The following is a 23,376-nucleotide window of genomic DNA, read 5'->3' as shown; positions in this document are numbered from 1 at the left end:
AACATGTCACTTAGCATATTTCTCTGCTACTTTTGCTACTTTTGTGTGACGCTGTAGTATGATCAAGTTTATAGTGCAGTGGTTTTCAACCAGTGTGTGGCCTGGGGACCACCAGTGGTCCTTGAGATGGGGTCCCAGGTGGTCCCCAGCTAAATGATGGAGATGGTAACCAAATGGACCCTTATATCTTTCAAAACATCCCTGGTCGTTTCCATTGCCCCCCTGGTGTACAAATTAAATATGGCACATTAGGACTTGAGAGGGCACATTCTCCAGACAAAATTAACAAATTGAAATAAACGTTACAAATATGTTAATTTGTACACAATGTTAATTCATTTAATTCTATAACCCAGTTGTTCTCACCCCCAGGGATCCTTGAGTGGGTACCAGGGGGTCCCCAGCCAAGTTAATATAGCATCAAAATTGGTTTGACCACTTTAACTCACAACATGTTGCATGGAAATGTATCATGTATTAAAAAAATATATAATACAAATCTTGAAATAAAATATGTGAAAAATGTGGCATATTTTTTAAAACATTTTAACAACACAAATCTTGTATGGGGGTCCCTGGCACAAAATATTTTCTGATGGGGGTTCGCGGCCAAATAAATAGTAATTTGGGGTCCTTGACATGAAGAGGTTTGAGAACCAACCACTGCTATAACCCATGATTGGTTGAAATTCCTTCTATACTAATACCACACCGCCACCATCTCCACCCGCCTGATTAGTTTCTGGGTTCGGTAAGCTAACTCTGTCACTGTTCTGTCATAGCCTTGGACTAATTTGCATATTTGACTTTGGGTTGCCATAGGTACCATGACATGCCCGATGTCATCGACTTCCTGATTCTGAGGCAGCAGTTTGATAATGCCAGAGACCGACAGTGGAGTATAGGTCAGTATCTCTCAATGCATCATGGCATGACTTGATCTGACGTGGTGAAAATACATTTCATAAATAGATGTATTTTTAAACTATGTCATGATGCAATTACTGGCATCTGACTCTTGTCTCTCAAGTTTGGATAATATTCAGTAACTTTTAAGTGTAAAATCATAGTAATTAGGTTTTCCTATATTAAAAGTATGTCTAAATCACTTGCGTGTGTGTGCGTGCGTGTGTGTGTACAGGTGACCGGTTCCGGTCAGTGATAGATGACGCATGGTGGTTTGGAACCATTGAGAGCCAGGAGCCCTTCCAGACCCAGTATTCTGACAGTCTGTTCCAGTGCTACAATGTCTGGTATGCAGTAGGACAGGACAGAACAGTTTCCACTGATCACTGAAGAAGTTGATAGAGGTTTAAATATGTTGAGGTCAATATTCAAGAACGTTCCAGAACACTTTGGTTTGACTCCTCACTAATGCTCATTATAAGATGGTACCACTGTACTCGCTCTGTGTCTCAGAGGTACAGAAACCTGCTTACCAATGATATCATTAGTAGGCAGGTTTGGCCATTTCTTTACAAGATTTCAAAGTAATTCATGAAAAGTTTATTTTCATGAATTCAAGAACAATGGCTTCTATTTCATCACGCTAACTTTCCAGGAAGATTGGAAGATCAGAATCGCCACAGTCCCCTCTGAGACACCCGGCGAGTAGACAGAAAATGATGGCATCTCATAATGAGCTTAACACAAATTATGCGATGATAAGGTTGAAAATGGGTGAAGTTTTCCTTTAAAGGTCTATGAAACTCCCCGGAAACGTATTCATCGAGTTTACAAATACCCCCCAAAAACGAAAGAATAGATTTGTCTGATGATTTTGTTGTCGATGTATTCTTTGCCCTAGCTGGGATAATGGCGACACGGAGAAGATGAGTCCGTGGGACATGGAGCCCATTCCTAATGAGGGTGAGTCTCTCTCCAGTGACATGCACGGATTGCACGCACGCATGCACGCGCGCACACACACACACACACACACACACACACACACACACACACACACACACACACACACACACACACACACACACACACACTAGGGCTTTAACAACTAGTGATTTTTAGTGGTTGACAAATTTTACCCACTGGTGGTTGACTAGTCTATTACCTATTATGTAATAATAATGACCCTCTGGGGCATGGCATTTCGCAGAAGCTAGGGGGGCATGACAACGGATATACAGTACACAAACAAGCTGCAACAATGAACAGCATTCCACAAATGCCACAATCCACATCCATTTTAGCTGCTACAATAAGGAATGTAAACTGGATTCACCAAAATGACTGTATCTGCCGTGTCTCTCGTTAAACAAAGTACACAAAAGATCCAGCTGTTGGTCAATATCAAGGCCAGGCTACTCGCTGGCCTCGGTACACAAACACTCCACCGTCTTTTTGTCCACATGATCTTCAGTGAAATACTGCCATACAAACAAACGTCAAGCGGCCGGTTGTTTAGCTGGAGCCGCTCTCATCTGCTGCTGTGTTTGCTACAATGTTATATTTATACAACTAGATTTTGGGTTCGAAGTTGGTTTCCGGTTGGATATTTACCCAGTTGCATATTACCCAACTGGGTGAATATCCAACCTGAAACCAACTTCACCACGGTCCCCTACTCCTCTACCCGTGCTGATGTATACGTCAACATTTGTAGACAGCTTAGAAAATAGCTGAAAGTAGTCAAAAAATTGCAGATCTACAAGATCAGCTATCTTTCGTGCGTGATGTCGCCACACAACTACGAATAAGATAGAGAAAGCTCCTGTCCCTAATCTAACCCTATACCGTCCTAACCCCAAACACAAATCTCCGATTCATCAAGCACTTTACGGACAAATTACGCCCATATTTTGATCTTAACGGCATTTAGGACAATTCCCAAGTTAGGGTCATATTTAGCAATGTTTTTTTTTGTCTGGGATTTTGAAGGGATTTTGAAGGTAAGACAGAAATATAAGCCAGATTTTGTCACTTTATTTACTCTATATTTACGACCAGATTGATGAATCGGGCCCATTGTCTGTTTCTGTAATTCTACTATACTTGTGTTGACATTTGTCCCACACAAGTACAGTAATACAAACACACACACACACACACACACACACACACACACACACACACACACACACACACACACACACACACACACACACACACACACACACACACACACACACACACACATACACACACACACACACATAAGTGGGACCAGAAAATATACAGACATTCCACTCGCTTCAATGTTCCCTCTGTAAATACCCCCTCCTCTCTTTCTTTCTCTGTCTGCAGCATCGTTCCCAGATGAGTTGGGTCTGAGTGTTCCGTTGACAGAAGAAGAGCAGAAGGAGTTGCTCTACGTCCCCATGGAAGGAGAGTGGGGCTCCTGCTCGCGCTCGGAAGAGTGCGAACGCATCATCAAAGCCATCGACCAGCTCTGCACGCTCGGTATGGTGTCTTCGGCCCTTAACTAAACCGTTCCGTTGGCTGCATTCATTCATTCCTTAACTCATAAACCTAAAAGCAGAACTTTCACTGCTTATGTGACCAAACTTAACCCCAGAGAACTGAGGCCCGGGCACGATGTCCTAATTTTTACACAAAGTAATGACTTGTTGAGGACTAATGTTGGTCCTGGAAGCTGGATAGTGCATGCTCTCACACTCTTACACATGCATGCACTCAGGCACTAAAACACACACACATGCACGCACACGCGCGCACGCACGCACGCACACACGCACGCACGCACACACACACACACACGGACATTATGAGATCATCAGCCTTTGCCGCGTATTTGGAAATGACACCCGGCCTCCAGGCGGAGCCGCTCGATTGTCCACGACACTGCAAGCGGCGCGCAGGCCAGCGGACCTTGGTCCTGCTCTTCGCCCCCGAGCGCGCGCGAGTTACGAAGCCGTGGTGAATGCAATCGTTATATTTATGCCCAGGCCGTAAGGCCTGGGCAAGCCCACGATAAACGCCCTGTCCAAGCGACTACAATGGAGCGCTCCCTAGCTCCGCTTCAGCCAATCAAAAGCTTCAGTGGGCGGGGTTTCCCTGGAGCCCGGGTGTCATTTCCAATCACGCGCCTTTGCCACGTCATCTAAGCTAGGATGGGAAACAGCCTGTGAAGACGATTTCTCATAAAGCTGTTAGAGCCTTTCTCATCCATGCTGTTTTCACCATGATGTCATCTGCCTGGGACACTCACAGCTGTGAGGTCATCCGCATGAGCCTGCCTTCTGTGCGTTAACACAGGCAAGCATGCCAGACAGATGCGGTAGCATTTTGAATTCCGGTAATGTGATGTAAGAAGGCATCTAATATGATATCACCACCTCATTCCATGTGTAAAAAAAGACTCCCTAATGAAATACAATGACCTTAAAAAAGAGTATTATTGAAGGGCTAAGTACAAAGAATATGTTTTAAAGTCTCAGATAAGATTTCAACAGAGCCTGCCTCTCTAATGTTATGTAAGGTTCCATAATTTGGGAGCCACAATTTTCTCTTACGCATATCTAACAAGCCTGCAATAGAGGATCAGGGGCTTGCGAAGGAACATAAAACAACAGGGAGCCTGTGATGTAGACCGGTCCTAACCCGTTGAGAGCTTTATAAACAAGTAGCTAGACTCTGGAAGACACAGGGAGCCAGTTAGACTTTTTGTTTTTGTTTGCAGTCTTGAGATGTGACCTTTTAACCAATTTAGGCCTAGAATTATTGAATGCTTTAACCAGTGAAAAATAGCAGATATACAAGCTCACAGCGCGGCACCGAGTGCCGCGCTGCGAGCTTGTAGATCTGCTATTTTTGAAAAAGTCGTGAAAATGTGTGCAAATCTTTGAATATATGTATTTTCTAAGCGAACGTTTGTAACTCAAATTTTGCTTCTGGGTGGTCCCTGGAACTAGATATTTTGAAATGGGGGTCCGTGGACAAATACATATCATTTTCACATGAAAAGGTTTGAGCACCACTGACATAGTAGTCTCTCAAGAACAGACTAACTGAGCTCCAGTTGAGTGAAAAGGACCTTTTCTTTGACGATGGCTGGCCAGATTGCTGACATAGAAACATAGTTTTTTTTTTCAAAAATCTTAGAAGAATTCAAAAGACACTTATAGAATCGGGTCAAAATTCTAATTTTCACGATTTTTCGACTGGAGTGATGTGTTGTCAGCTTTTTGTTTTTGTTTGCAGTCTAGAGATGTGACCTTTTAATGAACCTTTTAGTTTTAGTTTTTTTAATTCAGCACCAAAAATACTGAGAATTGCAGGCTAATAATCGATTATTAGTCAATTATGAAACATCTATTCAGATTTGTGTGCGTCAATTCATTGATTTATAATGAATAAATAAAACACCCAACTCGATTTCTTATTTTAATCGAAAAAGTTATTCATATGAACAATATTTACAATAGAAATAATAGAAAACCGTATTGCAGAATTGCTGTTCTAGGCTTTCAGGGTAGGCAACCTTAGGCACTGGTGCCAACATTGGCACAGAGGAGGGTGATCACTGGCACACTTTATGTTTTAAAATCAATTCATTGTTTTGTCAATTAAATTAAGTCACCTAATTTGCAGCCAATTACATCCTGCACATAATTCTACATTCATACAAATTCTGAACTTTGACTGGGGAGGGAGTCAGGGAGATAGCTGGGTTAAGTCTAATGATCATTATAACAATGTCCTGACAATGAAAATATGTCTGATTTTTTTTATGGGGCCTCATTAAAGTTCATGTTGACATGGCACACTGACTATCTAGAAAATAAAAACATGGCACTTCATTTCAAAAAGGTCGCTGACCCCTGGTAGACTCGTGAATTCCACAACCTTAGATTCAGCACTGTTGTTAATGTGAATGTCATATTTGGTGATAATGAGTCAGCTCAGAGAATTCCTAGGAGAGATAGTGATACCAGTATGTGTCTCAAGAGGCCTGTATATCATAAGGATAAGTAGGCTGCAGCTGTTTCAGGTTTAAGGACACTAGGGCAAGATATTCAAGACCTTTGTACAGCTACGTAAACCTTGCTGTGTAGACAGTCCATCTCGTCTTTGTCCATGTCTCACTGACTGATAGAGGCTGTATTCTGGCGGACATGCCTCGATATGTGTCACAACTATCCGTGTCCATTGTCCAACCAGGTTGTAGTTAAGCGTTAGGTTTCAAGTACAGTGATCTTCTGTAACATTTCATGGCAGAGGCTGACAATAAGAGGATAAAGAATTTATAGCATTTTGTCAACATGACAATACTGCATGTCTGTCTGTGAACAAGAATGAAAATCAGCCGATCACTGCCTTCAAAATGTATAATTCGGATGATCCAGATGTTTGCAGTAATCACTGTTCATAGATTAAGCTGTAGGGAAGGGATTTGTTTTATATAAGTAGCCTGGCATGCCAGAATAATATCACTGTGTAGGTAGTACTAGGTACTAGTCTAGAATCTCTGTGTGGAAGTTGAACCTGCATTTCCAAAGGGCAAATTCAAAAAATGCCATTGGTTGTAAACCCGCCCCATATTTGGACTACAGGACCCTGATTGATGCCCCAAAACTTAAGGGCCAGGGACATCCAATGAAAACCGAGCGGGCCAGACCAAATCTGCAGAGGGCTATTTTTGTCTGCAGATTTGTCTGGTTTCCAGGCTAGCAGCAAGGCATGGAGCAAAGCAGAGAGTTAAAGTGAATGACTTGGAGTCTAAGCACAACCAGAATGCAGTCTTAATAGGTTTCTCTGTGCTAGGGCCCTGACAGTAGTTTGGTTCAGGGGGGCATTGTAGCCCATTGACATAAAGCAATGGTTCTCAAAGTGGGGTCAAGGGAACACAAGGGGTCTTTGAGGGGATTTCGGGGGTCTGCAGCTAAATTAGTCAATACAGCATTTGCATCACAATCAGTTTAACCACTTAACAGGCTATTTTAATATAGCCGATCTACAAACTCGCAGTTTTTGACCTTGTAGATGGGATATTCTCCATTTATGGTGATTCCTGGCACAAACTATTTTCAGGATGGGGGTTACAGCGAAATACATATTAATTTGGGGGTCCTCCTTGACAATGTTTGACAACCAGTGACCTAAAGGTCATAGGTCGTTGCCTTTGTCTGTCATACATTGTCCCATGTCTTGTCAAGCTTCTTCAAATCTGTCCCTATACATGAAATGTTGTCTTATACTACTGTTTTCACTTTAACACTTTGATCGATTACAGCCTCTGTATTTATGCCTAAATTGAAACCTGTCTCGTCCCGCTGAGTTGTCCCAATTACTAACCTTTCCTTTTCTGTTCTATGCCCAATCCCCACCCTCTCCTCAGATGTGGCGGCTCCATTTGCCTTCCCAGTCGACCTACAAGCCTACCCCACCTATTGCACCGTAGTGGCCTACGTCACTGACCTCAGCACCATACGCCAAAGGCTAGAGAACCGATTCTACAGGTATGCCATGCCTGCAAGCCTGTCTGTGAGCTCAAAACACCTTTTCCAGCTTGTGGATCGGCTACTTTTGATGCTTTTGTGTGACGCTGCACTATGTACAAGAATAATATAATACAAATATGGAGATAAAAGGTTTATGCCTGACAACAGCGAAATGTAACATTGCTTTTGGGTAGAAATCTTGTATTTGCAAATGCCCTACTTCATTGTACAAGTGTTTCACACAAAAGTAGCGAAAATAGACGATCTACAAGCTCACAACGCGCAAGCACACGATGCATTGTGTGCTTGAAAACCTTGCTATTTTTGAAATATTTTGAAAGTGAAAGTGGTTAAGTCTGTCTGTGGGTTTATAAATATTTTATAATAGTTTATAAAGTATGAACAAGAGCTTTTGACTAAATAAATAACTATATTGAATCCATTGGAGACACAGGTTCTTTCATTGAATTTCCTGAAAAGTAACAATTTGGGACATACCGGTACGTTTCTGCCAGACTGCGACTATATAGTGCATGTGAAAATGAGACATGACGCAATATACATATACCGTATGTATACATGTATGTACATACCGGTAGGCTCCACATTGTCAAAGGGATACAAATGCAATATAAATAACAGCTTCATTTCCATTGCAGTCCCTGAAGATGTACTGTATGTGTAAACAATGATGAATAAATGATTGAATGCGTGTGAGTGATAAATTGCAAGTGAGTGCGTGGGGGTTTTGCATTGAAAGGCTCTGTTGTTAGGCTGCGTGGGGCTAGAGGGTTTAAATGGTACCGGATAATATGCAGCTCGGCAAATAAAAGGTGAATTGATCCCAGTGCATGACGGAGGACGATATCACGATAAATGAAATCTCCACCATACGATTATCGCGAGTGTTTTTTTATCACGATAAACGATAACATTGCTTATCGTCCCATCCCTAGTAGTGAACTGTATGCTGACATTAGTGTGTGATGTGTGTCCAGACGGATGTCATCCCTGATGTGGGAGGTTCGCTACATAGAACACAACACCCAGACGTTCAACGAGCCGGGAGCGTTCATCGTCACCACCGCCAAGTTTGTCTCTGACCTCATGCTGCAATTCATTAAGTAAGTCTCCTACAGTATGATTAATTAAGCAATACTATACCAGAGGGAACGCTATACCATGAGGTATTGGCACTGCTATGTGGTGGATCATCACAACAGAGCCAATATCTCACAGTATGGCACACCTTCAGTGTATTATTGCGTTTATGGCACAGTCACTTTTCAATACTACTTGGATGTCAACACACAAGCTTTATTATGAAAGTTTAATCCATGGTGAAATGTAGTTCCTTCCCCATTCTAGCGCATCCAGGTGCTGGTTTGTAAGTGGAATGCAATGTTCATTCGGCTCATTTGGGGTAGCTGCAGGGTGTTAATTTGTCATCAGAAATGTATTGAAAATATATTTTTAAGAGATTGGACAACGTCATTATCCTTCATTTTCGTTTCCCAGTAGCAAAATGATGCTTGTAAATGTTATTGCCAACTGTTGCAGCAAATTACAGCAAATGACAAGTATAATAAGGTAATTAAGGTGGAGTGAAACTTCTATTGAGACCAGATCTGAGTGTTGTCAGGAAATAATAGCTCTCATTAGCATGACTCAGCCAATCAAAATGCAAGGTTGGAACTAACTGTGGTATAATGAGTGGGAAATAATGTAATGCTTGCCCCCTTGTTGCATGTACATTCAATAGGGCTGGCTTAGTGAACATGTTCAAATATTGAGATGACAGGTTGCTTTTTGAGCTGATGAGGAGCTCAAACGCCTACAATATGTTCCCATGTTGATCTGCCGCAAGCTGCTTGTGGGTGTTTATTTGGGTTACTGTTGTGTTGGAGTGGACTTAAATGGTTAATAAGTGGTTAAATGGCCACAACAATCTTTTGTTACACCTCTATGAACAAAACCGATTCATCATCTATCTATAAATGCGACAAATCTCTGTCTGTCTGTCTGTCTGTCTGTCTGTTTGTTTGTTTGTAATCCGCGTATCTCGAGAACCGTTCGTCCCACCGGCTTCAGATTCGGCACGCGCGTTCCCCGCCGCCGCGCGGAGTGCAGTGCCGGGCCTCGACCCGACCCGACTCGCGGTTTTCCGAAACCGGCGCGAAACGTTCGGAATCTCCTTATGCGGAGCTGATTGTTGACATCAGGCTGTTCCGGAGGAAATCGGCGCAAGCGCTGAGTCATTGTGACATCACTTCATAAAAGGCTCTGACATCACGTACGCCACATGAGTCAACACAAAATCTCTGTGAATGTGTATGTATGTATGTAATCCGCGTATCTCGAGAACCCTTCTTCCCACCGGCACGCGCGTTCTCCAGATCAGAGTTTTCTGCAACCGGTACTGTGTGTGCAGAGATCTTCATATATGGGCATAAGTGGACAAAGACAAACAGATGGTCAAAACGGGTCCTATGACAACAGGTATATTGGGGTTTGCATTAAAGGGTGGGGCATTCATGGGGTTTGCATTAAAGGGTGGGGCATTCATTCCCTATTTCAAATTCGGCACGTGCGTTCCCCACCGCAGCAGGTAGTGCAGTGCTCGGCCTCGACCCGACCCGACCCGATACACGATTTTCTGGAACCAGCACGAAAGGTTCGGATTCTGATGTCTGACATCAGGATTTTCCGGAACTGGCACTGTGTCTGCATAGATCTCCATTTATGGGCATAAAATGGATGCAGACAGACAAATACAGATATCTCCATATATGAGCATAAATGGACACAGGCAAACAGATGGTCAAAGATCTCCATATATGGGCATAAAGTGGACGCAGACAGACAGATACAGATATCTCCATATATGGGCATAAATGGACACAGGCAAACAGATGGTCAAAACGGGTCCTATGACAACAGGTATAATGGGGTTTGCATTAAGTTTGTCTCCTCCTCCATCTGTTTGTCTGTGTCCCTTTATTCCCATTATGGAGATCTCTGTATCTGTCTGTGCCTCCGACTGTGTTGCAGACACAGTGCCGGTTCCCCCTTTAATGCAAACCCCATTATACCTGTTGTCATAGGACCCGTTTTGACCATCTGTTTGAAAAAGCGACAGAAATCTCATATATGGGCATAAAATGGACGCAGATAAACAGATATCTCCATATATGGCATATATGGGCATACAATGGATGCAGAATCACAAAGATCTCCATATACGGGCATAAAAGGGACACAGACAGACAGATACAGAGATCTCCATATATGGGCATAAAATGGACGCAGATAGACAGATATCTCCATATATGGGCATATATGGGCATAAAATGGACCCAGAACTATAACTGCAGTGATCTCCATATATGGACATAAAATGGACACCGACAGACAGATACAGATATCTCCATATATGGGCATAAATGGACACAGGCAGACAAATGGTCAAAACGGGTCCTATGAAAACAGGTATAATGGGGTTTGCATTAAAGGGCGGGGCATTCATTCCCTATTTACATTGTTCCGAGTTGGCCAGGTCGCCGCGGGCGGCCCAGCTTCTAGTATGAACAATTAACAATGCAACCCTCACAATTTGACATTTACTGATTTTACACAGACAAGATGCCAGTACAGCTTGTTTGGACCATGTGACAATGACATACAGTGTCAACCTCTGCTCCTAATAGTAGACAAACGTCTCTTCTATTAATTCTGAATTATATTGTATTATTTTACTCATCTCATGTCATCTTATCTCTCCTCACAGGGACCAAAGTCTGACAGACATCATTCCTCTGTATAAAACTATGAAGAAGGCTACTTTCTCGGATGATTCTGACGATGAGGTGAGTGCGCCCTTGCCGAAACCTTTTTATCTGCGGTTTATTCTTGTCTAGTTTTTCAACTCTATCTAACTGTGTTTTCCAATGTCCACGCAGGATGAGGATGATGATGAGGATGAAGATACTAACACTCCTGGAACATCCACAAGAAACCAAAAGGTAATGTGTCAAACCTTAATGACATGAAGCATTGCGTTAATTTATGTATAGACTTGCGTAGCCAGACTACTATTCGTCGAGAGAGACTAGCAAGTTCATGCAGGACATGGGAGTCTTACACGCCTCAGCTGTAATCAGCTGTCAGTCTGCTGAGTGTTTTCAATGAGCCACGCTTTTCTACACGCCAATCACGCGCATTCCCACAACAAGGCGGTCCACTTAAATAGGGCTCCCTCCTACACTGGATCACTACTGTTCAATTGCTGCCACATGCTACTACTACTGCTGCTGCTGCTGCTGCTCCACCCCAGACTTTCTACACCTTCTAGTTCAGAGTCTTGCATGGCTCAAATGTTAAACTGAATGTTAAACTGAAATGCATGTGTGCATGCATGGCTGTTTATGTAAAAGTAAACTGGAATTCAAGGTTTGCATGGCTCTAAAGTTAAACTGGAATTCAATGTTGGGTGGCCCTGAAGCTAAACTGTTACTCGCAAAGTTAAACTGATTAAATGTCTTGCTATAGGTGTGCTCTTGTATACCGATGGTGGATTTTGCACAGCGTTCCCTGATTTCGCTTAGCTTGCTGCTTAGCTAAAACTGGGGAACATCTTAACACATGGGCTACCACCCACATATATAAAAAGCTAGATGCCTCATTCGCCTCTGCAGTTCATTGGAGCGATGTGCAACAATTGTAGTCCGGACTTCCTGGAAAAACCAAGGGATAGCTGCCAGTCAAAGTGACTACTGGCCAATCACAACGTGTCTTTTCCGTGACTTATCAATCCATCCATTTCCTGATGTTGTATTGATAGACTGATATATAGTTTATTTAATGTAATACCTTTATCGTGTATGTATTGATAGACTGATATATAGTTTATTTAATTTAATACCTATCATGTATGTATGTATTGCAGGGGCGGCGTCCCATGAAGCGCCAGGTGCGTACGCGCCCTCCCTCGTACGACCCCCAGGCCTGGAGGGGGCGCTGCAAGGAGCTGCTGGACCTCATCTTCCAGTGTGAAGACTCTGAGCCCTTCAGAGAACCTGTTGATTTGCAGGAGTACCCGGTACTTTAATACACCTTTCTACACAGGCTGTTCTTTAATGCTGTGTTTCTTTCCCAAACCATTTGAGGGTTAGAAAGTTATTCACTTTTTTCCTATATATCTATATCAATTTTTAAGTGCTCATTTAAAAAGGTTTTCAAAGAAAGGGTTTTTCAGAAAAATCACACACACACACACACACACACACACACACACACACACACACACACACACACACACACACACACGCACACACACACACGCACACACTCTCTCTCTTTAGTTCTCTGCCGCTTTCTACCAACCTCCCTTTAACTCATTCTCCTGCCCTCTTTCTCCCCTGAAACTCATTCTATCTGCCTCTCTTTAATTATCCATCTTATTCTCTTCTACCTCTCTTTCCCTCTCTACTAATTATCTCATTCTCTCTCCCTCTTTCTTTCTCTCTTTAATCCCTATCATTCTCTCTCTGCCTGTAATCCCTATCTCATTATCTCCCTCTCTGTGTACTGTATCTCGTATTCTCAATCTCTCTCACTTGCTCACATCATTTATCTCAGCCTCTTACTTGTCTGTCACTTTGTGTGACCCCATACGTTCCTCTGCTTGTCTCAGGACTACCTGCAGATCGTTGAGTCTCCCATGGACTTCAGCACCGTTCGGAGCACGCTGACCACGGGGAAGTACCAGTCTCCCATTGAGCTCTGCAAAGACATACGGCTCATCTTCAGCAACTCCAAAGCTTACACTCCCAGCAAGAAGTCGCGGGTAAGCCCCGCTGACACGCGCACACAGGCACAAATACTTATGTTAACCAATTTACTGGAAAGCACTTGGCTCAAGCCCTGTGCTTTTACACTTGGTCTGAGGCTCAGCTAAAGGGGAACACACACCGGCTGCGGACAGGCTGCGTACATTTCTCACCGCTCGGCAACACCTGGAAAATAGAACAGTGGTGTATCGGAGCGGCCTGCGAGGTGTGAACGACGCCGCCGGGGTGGGTAGGTTCATTGAAAATAATGGGGGCGGTTGTTTTGACGCGCGCTGTCCGCAGCCGCTGTGTGTTCCCCTTCACCTTTTTGTCGAGGTTGATGCTAGTCTTTCGAGTAGTCTATCTACAAGTTTCCAACGTCCCATCGTGCGTTGCACAGAAGGTGTGCGTCAGTTCCGGCGTCGCAGCCGAGAGTGATCTACAAGCTCACAACAGTTTGTACGTCTGCTGTTCTCTGGATGTGTCCCACGTATAAATGCGTAGATTAACGCATTTATACATTATACAGCCTTTTTCCCAAACAGAATAAAAAGGAAGTGAACGGTGGATGAGAGCTTGTGATCACGTGATCTCCTGGATCTCTGTGTGTCTGAGAATGAAACGGTGACTCATTATGTTAGTGAAGAGCAAAAACAAAAAATGATAATAATAACTAAAAAATTTGAAAACCCGTTTTTGTTGGTGTGGGCCTTAGAAAAAAAAAACATGTGAAAACATGTGATTGACAGTGTATGAGTTAAGTACCAATGTCACTCATAAGTGCAAGTTTAAATAGATTTCAGTCATTTTATCACTTCCCTCAACCAGGGCAAATAGAAGTTGTATATTTTATATTATCATATTGACAGTATACACTGTACTATCATGTCCCGGCCCAGATCTACAGCATGAGTCTGCGCCTCTCAGCTCTGTTTGAGGAGCACGCCAGCTCCATCCTGGCCGACTACAAGGCCATCCACGGCATGACAGACAGACTGACGCGACAGGGGAAGGACAGACAGGCGCGGCACACGACGGACAGACAGACACGCCACACTATGAAGAGGAGGAGGCGGAGGAGCGAGTCCCCCGCCAGCAGCACTGCCTCCAGGTACCATCACATAGACCAGTGATGGGACCTCCAGGGGGGTCCCCAAATGATTAGCTTAATATGAAACATTGTTATCTCTCTCAACAGTAAACAAACCAACATAATGTTTAAATGTATAGAGGGTATCTGCACATTTCTAAGGTGATAATTTAAGGACTTTTTAATACCTCTAAATGACAAATTAATCAAATATTAGAGACAGAAATTGTGAAAATAGCCGATCTACGTGCTCACAACGCCTTGTGAGCATGTAGATCTGCTATTTTCACAATAGAGCCGTGTTATACAAAATGAAATTCCTCAACTCTTAGTGCTCGTCAGGGTGGGGGGGTCCCCAGTTAAAATATGATTATTTTGGGGGTCATGGCCTGAAAAGGTTGAGAACCAGGGATCTTCAACGTTTGTCAGGCCAACAACTCCTTAGCAGAGACAGACACCACCTCTTTGCTTCAAATAGCCAATCTACAAGCTCACAACGCCTCACAGCACGATGCGTCGTGAGCTTGTAGATCGGCTATTTTCGGGAAATTTTCTCCTCGGAATAGGGATGCTAGGGTTCAAGTGGTTAATGTAAAACAGAATAAAAAATAAATTATCCTATCGAACAAAGATTTGCCCTGTAGTAACGCTGAGGACCCCCGGCCTAGGGGTCCCGGACCCCCTGTTGAAGACCCCTGACATCTAGGCCCTGTGAGATACGGATGAGATATTCTTGTGGCTCAGGGTTGAAAAAAAGAAAGAATCTTCTGTATACTATGTTATGAGTATTTCATTTGACATGGATGTCACAATCACTTTGGTCAGACCAGATGCAGTGTTCTAGCACAAGTGCTAATGTTCAGCACCTGTCCACAGGAGGCTCTTATAAATGAAATAAACTGTAATCTAAAAAAAAAAAAAAGATCAAATACAGGAAATAAAAAAAATCACTATAATCAGAATATGACACAATACATAAACTATACAACAAAGTCAACAAACCAGTTAATCTGTTCATGTGAGCACATTTTAACCACACAGTAAATATACCATATTATATTATATCATATCATTTAATTACCGAAACATTATCTTCAGCCTTATGCTTTTTTAATTGACATTGTGTGTAAATCTTCCCAGGTAGACATGAGAGTTTGTTCAACTTGCGTGCCTTGGTTTCTTTTTTTTTCTTTTTTTCTTTCAAAGCCTCTTTGTTTTCCAACTGCCACAGTCACTTTATTATTGTATTGTTTTAATGATTTAGCATTTGTAGGCATAGTTGTCTTTTCTACTTACTTTGTACTTATTTCATTTTTATACTAGAACAAATGAGCAATAGTCTAAAATAAGCAAGTGTAGTTTCATGCGGTGTGTAAGTAATGATTCCATTACAGCATTCTAACTAATGCACTCATGCAAACCCCTCCCCCAGCCCAGAGAGGAAGAGACGGGTCTCGTCGCGGGGTGGCGGTAGGAGGGAACCGTCGCCTCCCCCGGCCCCCTCACGGACCACTTCTCTCAGGCATAGCCTGGCCCCCAAGACCCCCCCACAGCTCCTCAACGGGAGGGCTGACGCGCAGGCCACAGGGCGCACACGCAGCTCTGGGCGCCACTCCGTCAACTCGCCCCCCTCCACCTCCACATCCACCCCATCGTCATCACACACACCCGTGGGCAATGCACCCAGCAGGACAGGTGAGAGCCAGTGACATGAATTGATGCCGCAATGATGCCATCTATGTTGTAAAACTGCGACATCTAGTGGCTGAATGTTCTCAACCCTTTCAGGATCAGGGCCCACCTGGGAATCTCAAAAGCAAAAGCATGAGTTGATTTGGTTTTAAAGAAATGATACCATGTGTTATATTGTGTTTTACTTGTCTTTGTGTTTTTAGTAGGGCTGGGACTTTTAACGGATTCATTTTGATTAAATAATTACAGAAAAACAACGCAATTTAAAAAGAATTTGCATTTTAACCACGCTTAGTTTTTGGGACCTTTCCCACTGGACGAGTGTCAGGCGAGCCGATCATACCGGTGCACCAAACAACAGACAACAAAACCCCAGGCACGCAATGGGAGAAGAAGAATCAGAGCGCTTTGCTTGGACCAGAGGATGGGAAATTTAGATAAAAAAAGACTCATTCATTGATTAACTCGTAGGCCTATACCAAAATTTGTTTTAATTTAAAAAAAAAAGCTTCTCAGGTCAAATATTTATATGCGATTAAACATGCTCTGTGAGCTTGTATATCTGCTATTAAGGCCCCTCTACCTTGGGCCCTAGTAACTCAGTCCCACTTTCCCCCCCCTTGTGATGCCCCTGTCGACAGATCCTCCTGCGCGCTCCTTACGGGCTCATAACCCCGTGGCAGCGTCCACCCCGCTGTCCAGCGAGCGCTCGGTGCTGTCCCCGGCCCCGGAGAGCAGCCCCGGAGGCAGCACCCGCCGGAAACTCAGGACCCCCGTACGCCACGCGGCTGGTAAGACATGCACCGTCCACTCTTGACTGTTGCCTTCTCTTGCAGCACAGCTTCTTTCCCCAAGCCATGAGAATTATGAACTCTAGATCAGGGGTCTTCAATGTTTTCAGGCCAAGGACCCATTAGCTGAGAGAGAGAAGAAGCAGGGACCCCCACAACCTTTTCATAGATTCCATGTAGTTTCATCTTTTGACAGCACAATCATCAGTGTATTTTTGATTCTTGAACTGACAATTGTTTTATAAACTTGACCTTTTACTCTACTTACTCTACTTAGTCTTCCCTTTTCTCCTCTACAACAAAGCTATTTGCCGAAAATAGCCGATCTACAAGCTCACAACGCCTCGCAGTGTTGTGAGCGCAAATGAACCTAACCCGTTAGGGTTCATTTGGTTCCATTTGTACACTGCCAGAGTTAAGGGGAGCTTGAAATTTGAAAGTTTGAGAAACTGCACTAGTCTGACATACACATTCATGATCATGATGTATTTCCTCTGTGTTCCCCCCTGCCCGCAGGCTCCCCTGCCAGACTGTCGCCTCACAGCATGCCTCAGCTGAACGGCCACACCGGTCACATGACCCTGGGAGTGGGCAGGAGGGGGCGGAGACCCCGAGCAGCAGCGGACGCGCCGCCGCCACTGCCGCCCAGCCCTCCGGAGGTCACCACCAGGTCCCCGGCAGCGAGCCCCCCGGGTCGGCCCCGCGGCCGCCCCCCGGGCAAGAAGCGAGGCCGGAAGAGCAAGCTGGAGGTGGAGGAGATGAAGAGGAGGAGGAGGGGCGGAGGAGGAGGAAACTCCACCCCCGACGAGGAACTCGACCAATCCACGGGCGACGAAGCCCCGGGCAAGAAGCGAGGCCGGAAGAGCAAGCTGGAAGTGGAGGAGATGAAGAGGCGGAGGAGGGGTGGAGGAGGAGGAAACTCCACCCCCGACGAGGAACTCGACCAATCCACGGGCGACGAAGCCCCGGGCAAGAAGCGAGGCCGGAAGAGCAAGCAGGAAGTGGAGGAGATGAAGAGGAGGAGGAGGGGCGGAGGAGGAGGAAACTCCACCCCCGACGAGGAACTCGACCAATCCACGGGCGACGAAGTGGCGACGTCGCCGTTGCCGCAGAGGCGGCGCGGCCGGCCGCGGCTGCTCAGACCCGAGGAGACTCCTCCTCCGCCGCCTCGGCCCCGGCCCGAATCGCCCGACCCCTCCACGGTGAGGAGGCGGAGCGGTCGGCGGGGGGCCGCGGAGGACATTGCCAGAACGCCTCCCCCCGCAACGCCTCCTCACCACCACCGCTCCTCCCACAGGAGGACGTCCCCCCAGGAGGACGAGGAGGAGGAGGAGGGCGGGGAGGACGGGGGGTCGGGGGGCTCCATGCGCACGCGCAACCAGGGCCGGCGGTCGGCCTGGTACATGGAGGAGGACTCGGAGGAGGAGCAGAGGCAGCTGCTGTTCGAGGACTCCTCCATCACCTTCGGCACCTCCTCCAAGGGGCGTGTCCGCAAGCTCACCGAGAAGGCCAAGGCCAACCTGATCGGCTGGTGAACGGAAAAACTCTGCAGAGACACGGCAGGGTTTAAGGAAGCCTGCCCTGGGTTGTGGTCAGAATGGGACGGAAGGGAACAGATGCAGAGAGACAGATATATATATGTCTGTTCGGTTCATGGGATAGAAGAAGAAGAGTGTGGGACTGGGTTGAATAGGACACTTTTGGTGGTTTCTGTGTGTGTGTGCGCGTGTGTGTGCGTACGTCTGTGCGTGTGTGCGTGTGTGATGACTGCTTTATACTTAGTTGCGTGCCATGTCACATACCGAAATGAGCTGATCCACAAGTTTTGAGCTTGTTGATGATGACACCGGCACACAACTAACTATAAACCAGGCCTTAAGTTGGTGGGGTGCCACCAGCCTGGCTGCTGCTGCTGCTGTTAAACCTGCAGTGACATAAAGATTTCACAAACATAGACTTAGTGCAGTGACCCCTGAACTCCCTGCCCTCCATTCTGTCTGACCCCCTGGCCCTGGCCACCACCCCGCCGCTACACTCTGACTCCTCCTACACCAGGGGTCTTCAACAGGGGGTCCGGGACCCCTAGGGGGTCCTCAGAGTTACTACAGGGGGTCCTCCAAATCTTCCAATCCTTTTTTATATTAACAACTTGAACCCTAGTGCCCATATTCTGAGAACTTTAGCCAAGAATAGCAGATCCACAAGCTCACAACGCTTCGCAGCGCGAGGCGTTGTGAGCTTGTAGATCGGCTATTTTCAGCAAAGAGGTTTGGTGTAGAGGGGAAAAAGAGCAGACTAAGTGAAAAGTCAAGTATATTAAGTATTGACGGTTCAAGTGGTTAAATATCTGAAAACACAAATTGACATGAATCCAAAATACACTGATGATTGTGCTGTCAAACAATGAAACTATATGGAATCTATACCTACACTATTGGTCCATGTTGGACCCCTCCCATGTAGGCACTCGGGGTCGTTCTCCGTGGTCAGTTTGGACTTTTTAAACATCACGTCCATTAATTACGTTGTCGTCAAACTCTGGAAAACAAACCGCGAGTTGGGAGTCTGATGAACGAACGCTCCACCTTTTGAGAGCCTTCCCCACATTCTGGACGCTTCAAGGAGTGAATTGGAAATGTTCGAGACGTATTTACGTATAAGACTGCTGTTCTGGTGGTCTTTTCCCTGACCTGTCTTTCTGTGTTCACGCCTTTCTGTCTTTCTTTCTTCTTTTTTTATACACGCCATCTCTGCTTTTGTAAGATTTGTAAGCGACGATCGGCTTTCGATCTTGTCTTTTGTGTGTGTGTGTGTGTGTGTGTGTGTGTATGAGGAAGTCTTACAAGTTGGCCAAGCCGCTGTGCTGATATGAGAGTGTGTGGTGTGTTTGTTTGATGCTGAAATACCAAATGGTGTACCTTGCTGGGTACTGTCAGATCTTGAGATTTTGTGTACTCCTTACGTGTGTGTGTGTGTGTGTGTGGGCGTGCCAGACGATGCATGTCATTCAGAGAGAGAGAGCGAGAAAGGAATGGAATAACGGTTTCTCCTCTCCAAACTGTTTTTACTGTGATGAGAAGAATGCATGGGTGAAAGGGTGATTTGTACGTACATCTGGATAGACTGTGTATTAATGAGTCCTGATCATTAGCAATACCTTGTGCCTTTCTGTCTTTTAATGAGTGTGTGTGCGTTTGCGTGTGTGTATGTGTGTGTGTGCGTGCATGCGTGCGTGCATCCACCACAAGCGCAAGTCTGCATGTGCAGTCTGTGTCTTGCGATGGTGCGTGTTCGGAGTGTGTGCATTTGACTGGTGTTTTTATGTCGGCATGTTTGTGTGTTTTAACACAACTTGGGTGTGCGTCGTTCATTTCTCAGCGTGAAAACAGTGGCATACAGTTCTGTTCATTGTGAAATCTGTCAAAGAAATGTATTTATAACGGTTTCAAGAAAAGAAAAAAAAGAGAAGATTTTTACTGTTGTTGTAAACGTACCATTATTCATGTCAGTATGATATCCAACTATAACCAATCTATCCTGAGTTTAAAGCTAAGGTACAGCGATACGTAGCTGCGTGTGGGTAAGCTTTGAGGCATCAATGCAATTGTAGTATATTTTAACATCTTTTCTTTTTACGTTCAAGTTCATGAACATTTCTGCAGTGATAACACACACACACACACACACACACACACACACACACACACACACACACACACAGTTTGTTTGTGCATGTGATTTTCTAGCACTTTCTCATGCCTGAACCGGAGCAACCCGGAACGAGCCAGATAAAACTGGAGCGTGCTGGATTTTTCGGACTGAAGTTGTTGTTTGGCGGACTGGAGAGGGAGACAGGTCTTATTATATTCATCTCTCTGATTGTGTGCCTTTGTCTACTCTGACAATTTATTATTTTTTGTTTTGTTTGTTATTTTTGTCATTCGGACGCTTGTTGTCTCCTTTGGGCTTCACAGACTTCCTGTTTCTACTCGTAGCTCGGGTCCAAGAGACGGGGGATGTCTTAGATCCTGTTCAGGGGGCTTTTAGAAGAGAGGCCAGGCTAATAACAGTCTAATGGAGAGACACACATGTATCACTCTTAAACACTGAAACACACCCCACGTGCACACGGACACACAAACACACACACACACACACGCACACACACGTCTTAATGGACCAAGTGTATAAAGATGGCATCCTCCTGATTTTTTGTTTTTACAATTTCGTGCTATTCATTTCATTTCGTCACGGTTCATTTCAGACAAAATGCGCACAGTTGCTTTGCAAGTCCAGCAACCCTGGGAGTTGGGATGGCTATTGGAGAGGATAGAGTGATGGTGCTATCTATACTCACATGGTCCATTCGACTAACTCTTCCCCCTTTAGTCAAGTAACTCTTTCCTGTCACATATTATTCCACATTTATCTCAAACTGTTGTACCGTCGTTTTTGTTCTTGTTATGGGGTTTTCTGTTCATGCCAAATTCTGTCCTCGGGCACTGAAGTTTAGAACGTGGCTTTTTTGAATGTGTTGTGGATCTGTTCTAAATAAGATGTACTGTCCTCACAGCGAGTGGTTTGAACAGGGGTGCAACAGTTCATCGATCTAATCCATTATAGAAAGTAATTGATAATTGATGATAAAATGAAATTATTGATTTAATAATCTATCCCTATTTTGGGCATGTAAAAGTTTCCAAAAGGGTCCAAAATCTTCTAAAAATACTGAGCCGATAAGCTGCAAAGCTCACATCTGCTATTTCATTATTTCGGCAAGACGCTTGTGTGACAAAATATGAAATAAATCGATTCTCATATATGATATGCTTTTTAAAATAAATCTTGATTATTCAATGAATTCATCCATTAAACGAAAAGGTAATCGACAGAATAATCGTTAGGACCATAATGGCCAGTTGCAGCCCTAGTTTGACAACTCTCACTTTGACAATATCCACTTGTTTCATTGGCTCCCTGTCTCTGTCCCTGCCGTGCACAGACAATGTTAGATCAGTGAGGTGAATTATATTGTGCTGGAACAGTCTTTTATTCGATCTCCTGTGTTCCTTTGATGATACTACGTGCTATGAAATCATTATCGTTGTGAGGGTGTTTTTTGTATGCACGTACAGTAGTATTCTCCTGATCATGAATCATTAACCAGTCGAAGTCTTATACACAATTTAGTTTCATTTTGGATCCCCGGAACAAATATCCACCATTTTTGCACAAATAATGGAACCCTGCAAACATACAGTATGCTGGTGTATGCATGAATGCATACGATGTATACAAAAAACCCAAATATCTAATTGAAGTCTCTCGTAAGTATGGTACGAGCTCATGTTTTAACATGATATGGTGTTTTAGGTCCACTATTGAGCTCACTTTATAGCCCATCGCACACCATGCGTTGGAGTATAACATTTTTATAAATCGGTTATTTTCACACCCACCGACTGTTGTACAACAGAGCTTAGATTAGGCTTTATAATCCATACATCACAACAGGGGACGTGCTATCAACGACTATTTTCACCTTTGCCTGCTGCTTTAAAATCACAACCTACCTATACTTATCAACAGTTAAGACAGATTATCTCAGCTAAGCCAGGAAAATTATACTAATTGAGGCTCTGTTCCATTCTGGCAGTGGTGTAAAGTAAACTCTTACTTATGTACTGTACTTAATACAGTTTTGAGGTATTTGTACTTTACTTCAGTATTTCCAATTTCCAATACTTTCACTTCTACTCCACTACATCTGGGCTCCAAATATTGTACTTTTACTCCACTACATGTATATGAAAACTATAGTTACTATTTACTTTGCTGATATAAATTATAATATGTTAAAACATACATAAACCACTTTAGCTCTATTTTATACCTTGGCTGTTTGAAAATAGCCGATCTACAAACTCACAACGTGTCACAATGCGACACGTGAGCTTGTAGATCTGCTATTTTCAAACATTTTGTACTTTCAGTACTTTAAGTACATTTCGATGCCAATACCTTTGTACTTTTACTCAAGTGCATTTTGAATTCTGGACTGGACTTCTACTTGTAACAGTCAGAGTACTTCTACAATGCAGTATTGATACTTTTACTTAAGTAGAAAATGTGAGTACTTTTTCCACCTCTGCATTCAGTCAGGGTGCTGATATTGTGCACTGGCTGGAAACACACTGCCCACACCAGTGGGTCTCAAAGGGGCCTTTTCCACCAAAAGAACCTTGGTTCCAGAACCAGTGCCGGTTCAACTTTCTTGGAACCTTGGTTCGTTCTTGCGAACCGGCTTGCGTTTCCACTAGATTGAACCAGAGCCATTCACCCCCAGTTCAGATGGTGGTTCACTGGAAAAACCAAGGATTTTGTGGTACTGGTTCCAAACCAACTTTTACAGTTCGGAACCAACTCCGGTTCTCGGAGTTGGTTCCGAACTGTAAAAGTTGGTTCCGAACGGGAACAACGAAATCCTTGGTTCCTCTGGTTCAATCATGGTTCAATCTGGTGGAAACGCAAGCCGGTTCGCAAGAACGAACCAA

General features: G+C 44.3%; 1 protein-coding gene across 1 annotated transcript in view; it reads left to right on the top strand.

Moving 5' to 3' along the window:
• The window catches only part of phip (PHIP subunit of CUL4-Ring ligase complex), a 77,666-nt gene extending 54,538 nt beyond the window's left edge, over window positions 1-23,128 (top strand). The window contains exons 27-40 of the mRNA XM_080744879.1: window positions 823-905; window positions 1,142-1,253; window positions 1,808-1,869; window positions 3,265-3,420; window positions 7,319-7,439; window positions 8,420-8,545; window positions 11,209-11,287; window positions 11,381-11,443; window positions 12,367-12,519; window positions 13,114-13,266; window positions 14,149-14,360; window positions 15,772-16,034; window positions 16,673-16,822; window positions 17,339-23,128. Coding sequence (XP_080601005.1) covers window positions 823-905; window positions 1,142-1,253; window positions 1,808-1,869; window positions 3,265-3,420; window positions 7,319-7,439; window positions 8,420-8,545; window positions 11,209-11,287; window positions 11,381-11,443; window positions 12,367-12,519; window positions 13,114-13,266; window positions 14,149-14,360; window positions 15,772-16,034; window positions 16,673-16,822; window positions 17,339-18,357 — 2,752 coding nt within the window. The 3' untranslated portion in view covers window positions 18,358-23,128. The remainder of the gene's footprint in view (window positions 1-822; window positions 906-1,141; window positions 1,254-1,807; window positions 1,870-3,264; window positions 3,421-7,318; window positions 7,440-8,419; window positions 8,546-11,208; window positions 11,288-11,380; window positions 11,444-12,366; window positions 12,520-13,113; window positions 13,267-14,148; window positions 14,361-15,771; window positions 16,035-16,672; window positions 16,823-17,338) is intronic.
• Window positions 23,129-23,376: the final 248 nt, after the last annotated feature.

The sequence above is a fragment of the Nannobrachium achirus genome (genome assembly GCF_963921795.1).
Source record: "Nannobrachium achirus genome assembly, chromosome: 16".
Classification (NCBI taxonomy): domain Eukaryota; kingdom Metazoa; phylum Chordata; class Actinopteri; order Myctophiformes; family Myctophidae; genus Nannobrachium; species Nannobrachium achirus.
Note: the sequence above shows the minus strand (reverse complement) of the source record. Positions and strands in the feature narration are given on the sequence as shown.